The sequence below is a fragment of the Mesitornis unicolor genome, unplaced genomic scaffold (genome assembly GCF_000695765.1).
Source record: "Mesitornis unicolor isolate BGI_N332 unplaced genomic scaffold, ASM69576v1 scaffold38148, whole genome shotgun sequence".
Taxonomy (NCBI): Eukaryota; Metazoa; Chordata; class Aves; order Mesitornithiformes; family Mesitornithidae; genus Mesitornis; species Mesitornis unicolor.
In genome coordinates this window covers 365-5,279 of record NW_010204559.1, presented here as the reverse complement: position 1 = coordinate 5,279, position 4,915 = coordinate 365, and the positions used below count along the sequence as shown (strand labels likewise).

The 4,915-nt window shown below is 59.0% G+C and overlaps 1 protein-coding gene across 1 annotated transcript; it reads left to right on the top strand.

Annotated features, from left to right (window-relative positions):
* Positions 1–71: 71 nt before the first annotated feature.
* Positions 72–4,217, top strand: RCC1 (regulator of chromosome condensation 1). The gene is made up of 9 exons (XM_010191097.1): positions 72–144; positions 249–436; positions 1,045–1,224; positions 1,310–1,406; positions 1,975–2,097; positions 2,303–2,458; positions 2,806–2,925; positions 3,397–3,549; positions 4,042–4,217. Exons 1-9 carry the CDS (start codon positions 72–74, stop codon positions 4,215–4,217), a joined length of 1,266 nt encoding a protein of 421 aa, XP_010189399.1.
* The last annotated feature ends 698 nt before the right edge of the window (positions 4,218–4,915 follow it).

The window sequence follows — 4,915 nt, the reverse complement described above, 5'->3', positions numbered from 1 at the left end:
CCCCAAATCGCAGGCAGTCCCGCGGGTGCCCCCCCCACCAGGGTGTCCCTGTGGCCGAGACCCAAGGCACCATGCCAAGGAAACACACGGTGAAGAAGAACCTGGTGGTGGAAGATGAATCTCCAGGGGGGAAGAAGATTAAAGGTGAGAAAAATCCCTGGGAGCTTTCCCTCCCTGTTCCCAGGGACCAGTTTTAATGGTTGTTCCCCACCCTGTACATTATATTATGTTATTTTTCTGCCCCACAGTCAGCCACCCGTCCCACCAGGTGCAGCCTGGCCTGGTGCTGACACTGGGGCAGGGGGACGTGGGCCAGCTGGGCCTAGGGGAGGACGTGATGGAGAGGAAGAAACCAGCCCTGGTATCGCTGCCGGAGATGATGGTGCAGGTGGAAGCCGGAGGGATGCACACTGTGTGCCTCAGCCAGACCGGGAAAGTGAGTGCAGCGTGGAGGGGGCAGCACTGGGGGGTGTGGGGAGGCTGAGCTGTGCTTCCTCACCAGCTCTGGGAGGTGTTGTGGAGCGCGGCTCTGGATCAGACCCTGCTCTGCCCAGATGTGCAGCTTGCTCCAGTTCCAGGGATGTGCATGGTCTCCACAGAATTTTTAAGGTTGGAAAAGACCTCTAAGATCAAGGCCAACCTTCAACCCAACCCCACCATGCCCACTAAACCATGGCCCCAAGTGCCACATCCACGGCTTCTTGAACCCCTCCAGGGATGGGGACTCCACCACTGCCCTGGGCAGCCCCTGCCAGTGCTTGACCACTCTTTCAGTGAAGGAATTTTTCCTCATATCCAATCTTAACCCCCTTGGTGCAACGTGAGGCCATTTCCTCTTGTCCTGCCACTTGTTACTTGAAAGAAGAGCTCAACCCTCACCTCACTACAACCTCCTTTCAGGTTCAACCTCTTCCATGCCACAGCCCACAGAGTTTTAAGGCGTCTGAGGGATAATTCAGCCTGGTGGGTCTCTGTCCTCTGGCTTCACACTCAACCTGTTGCCTCTCTGGGTCCCACCCTGACCATCTCGCTCTCTGTCTGCAGATCTACACCTTTGGCTGCAACGATGAAGGTGCCCTGGGGCGCGACACCTCGGCAGAAGGGTCAGAGACCACGCCAGGGCTGGTGGAGCTGCAGGAAAAGGTGGTGCAGGTCTCTGCGGGGGACAGTCACACGGCTGCGCTGACAGATGATGGCAGGGTTTTTGTCTGGGGCTCTTTCCGGGTACGTTGATTTCTCGGCCGCTGAAAGCTCTGCCAATGATTGCTGCTTCTGTGACTCACATCCCCGTGTCTGTCTCTCCACCCAGGATAACAACGGGGTGATCGGGCTGCTGGAGCCCATGAAGACGAGCTCCGTTCCTTTGCTGCTGCAGCTCAATGTGCCTGTTGTTAAAATTGTCTCAGGTGAGCAAGGTCCTGGGGCGTGCGTGGGTCAGGCTGGCACATGAGGCTGGCGCAACCCTCGGGAGGAGGTCAAGGTCCGGAAGGTCCATGTCCTTCTCCTTCCTCTTTGTTCCAAGCCACGTGTGCTCACTTTCCTCTGGCTCTTGAGAGAACAGACCTTGTGTCTCTTCTAGCCCTGAAAATATTGTTAATATTTGACCCAATCCAATGTAAAATGCCTTACAAGGGTGCCCTTATCACTACCTGGTGGGGTCACCCTCTTCTAGACTAGGGAAGCTGAGCAGAGCAGCCAGGGGACTTGTCCGGAGCCCAGTTGACGTTGTGGGCAACCTGTGCCCCTAAACCTTCCCAGAGAAACTGCTTTGGAGTTTGAGATGGGGAACTGGGATCAGGATGAGGGTTTTTTAAGTTTAAACTGGGGTTTTAAGTTGTGTCAGGAAATCCAGTGCAGTAAACCCTGCTGAATTGTGGCAAGCGGGGACAAGCTGGGGTTGATGTGTGGGATCTCAGCCCCTGGGTTGTGCTGGGTTCCTGGTGCTTGACTCCTGCTTCACCCGTCTCCTTGCAGGGAATGACCACCTGGTGATGCTGACGGTGGACGGTGACCTCTTCACGTGCGGCTGCGGCGAGCAGGGCCAGCTGGGGAGAGTGCCGGCGCTCTTTGCCAACCGCGGAGGAAGGAAGGGGCTGCGTGAGTTGCTTTGGTGCTCGGAGGCGCGCGGTGCTGCGTCCCTTGGCCCCAGCTCTGCCCTTTGCAGAGGAGCAGAGACCCAGTCTCTTCCCTGCCGCTCAAGGGACTTTGTGTAAATAAGTTATTTGGGTTCAGAGAGCTGGATGTAAAGGGGGATGAAAAGGATGAACTAAACCTTGCATGACGCCTTGTCTCCTGTCCCCAGAGCGCCTGCTCATCCCCCAGCGCGTCCCCGTCAGAGGCAAAGGCAACAGAGGCAAAATGCGCTTCCAGGACGCCTTTTGCGGGGCTTACTTCACCTTCGCCATCACACAGGAGGGACACATCTATGGTTTCGGCCTCTCCAACTACCACCAGCTGGGTGAGCTGCACTTACATCCCTCCAGGTCTCCTGTCTGCTTTGGTCTGGCTGCGGACTCCCCTGTCCTGTGCTGCCCTAGCCTGGTGGGGGGATGCTGCTGCGTGCCCCAAATCCTGAACACCAAGCACCCACTGGACACACTGGGTGGGGGGGGTCTCCCTGTATAGCTCTGGGTTTAGGTCCCAGCCCCTGCAGCCAGTGGGTTTGAGCAGGAATTTGATTTTTGGGGCTTGTGTTAGTCTGTGGTGGGGTGAGGCCCAGGCTGGACAGCTCAGTGCTGGTGCCTGGCCTGGGCTGCCCATGGCCACGCACCTGATCTGCCTGGGTTTGTGCGTCCCACCCCGCAGGCACCCAGGACACCGAGCCCTGCTTCTCCCCGCAGAACCTGACGTGCTTCAAGAACTCCACCAAGTCCTGGGTCGGCTTCTCGGGCGGGCAGCACCACACGGTGTGCGTCGACTCGGAGGGTGAGCACTGGCGCAAGGGGTGGGCTGGGAGCTGCACAAAATGGGATGAGGGTGGACTCCCACTGCCCTCCTCCTGGCTGGGGAGGTGTTGGGGTGAGGGTGACGTGCTGGAGCCCCCCACATCCTCAGTGTTCAAAGCAACAAGGGTGGTGTGAATTTGCAGCAGAGGGCAGGGAGGATGACAGGAACCTGGAGTCTTAGCATGGTTTTGGTTGGAAAAGGCCTTTAAGATCATCAAGTCCAGCCACAGTCACTTGTAAACTCTCTCAGGGTCAACAGTCTGTGCAGGTACCCACCCACCCTGTTAATTTTGGGGGAATTAAGTGTCTCTATCCCACCCTGCACCCCTGATAGGGATCTAGGCTGTGGTAGGGAGGAGCAATCCTCCTCCAAGAGTCAGACTGGGGCTATGGCCTGCTGTGGACTTCTGCCTCCTCGAGTCACCTCTGCTGTGCATCCCTCATGCTGCAGGTAAAGCCTACAGCCTGGGCAGGGCCGAGTACGGCCGCCTGGGCCTGGGGGCAGGGGCAGAGGAGAAGAGCGCTCCCACGGTGATCCCCGAGCTCCCCAGCATCTCCTCCGTCGCGTGCGGCGCATCGGTGGGCTATGCCGTCAGCAGCGATGGTGAGTGTGAATGTGGCCCTGTGTACCTCCCTCACCCCTCAGCTGTCCAGCCTGACCCCCTCCAAATCCTGCTTGCACCACCAGGGCAGGACTGGAGCCAGGTCCTGGCGCTGATGCAGCTCCTGAGCACCCAACCCCGGGGACAGCTGGGCAGCAGCTGCTCAAATATTTCTGTGGGCCCTTGGCAGCAAGGCCCTAGCAGAGCATTGACCAGGAGGGGGTCGGTGGCCTAACGGTCCCTTCTCTGCAGCCTGAACTCTGCTGCTGTGAGACCTCGTGTTCGAGGTTTGGTTTGCTCCCCGTGGGTCACGCTGCCATGGCTGTGACAAAACACCTCTTGGAGCTGCTCCTCTTCCCCCTGCCTGTGTCTCTGGCACCCATCGCTCAGCCCCCTGCCCTGGTGTGAAGTCCCCTGGGGTTTGGGGCTGCATCCCCTTATCCCCGTGTCTTGTGACCACTTAGAAGTCAAAACTTGCACTCCCTCCGTTGCAGGACGAGCGTTTGCCTGGGGCATGGGCACCAACTACCAGCTGGGCACGGGGGAGGAGGACGACGTCTGGAGCCCCGTGGAGATGACGGGCAAGCAGCTGGAGAACCGCACGGTGCTGGCCGTGTCCAGCGGCGGCCAACACACGGTGCTGCTGGTCAGGGACAAGGAGCAGAGTTGATGAAGCGATGCCGCGTGGCTGAGCCCAGCTCACACACCCCGCTTCCTCCCGGGCCGGGTGACCGGTGTCCAGCTCTGGTGTCCAGCTCTGGTGTCCAGCTCTGGTGTCCCACTGGTGGCGGTGGGGAGGGCGGGAGGCTCCTGGAGCCGGGCCCGGCAGCGTCTGCGTGGCTGGAGCAGGGCTCTTCAGGGCTGCTCGTGTTTTCTCCCTGCAAGCGTGTGTCTGTCTTCCCGTGGTGCCTGGTGCTGTCAGCTCCCCTGGGGTGGTTTGGTCCTAAACTGATCTCAGTGCTGTGACTGGATGGGTTTTCCATTTCTCAATTTTTTTAATATTTCCTGGCTTGCTGAAGCTGAGGGCCTTGTTCTTCACTACACAAATGGTTTGGGCAGTAGGCTGAGGTTCCCATGTCCCCCATCTCTGGGTGCTCCTCCCATCCCCTTAACCTAAACATTTTTTTACATCTCTGCCACCCACCAAACCCCTCGGGGCTCATTCAGGGTGAGGTCTCTGTCCAGCAGAAACCCCCAGGGACCTCTCTCACACCCAGTCAATGGTGGGGAGTTGCTCGCAGGTGCCTGGGAGCCTGCAGTGGGGAACACTGCTGGACACTGCCCGGCCTGTGCTGGAAAAGGAGGGCTCCTGCTCCCCACCTCGTCACCGCTTTCAGGTCTGAGCCAAAATCCGAGGCAGCGAGGCCA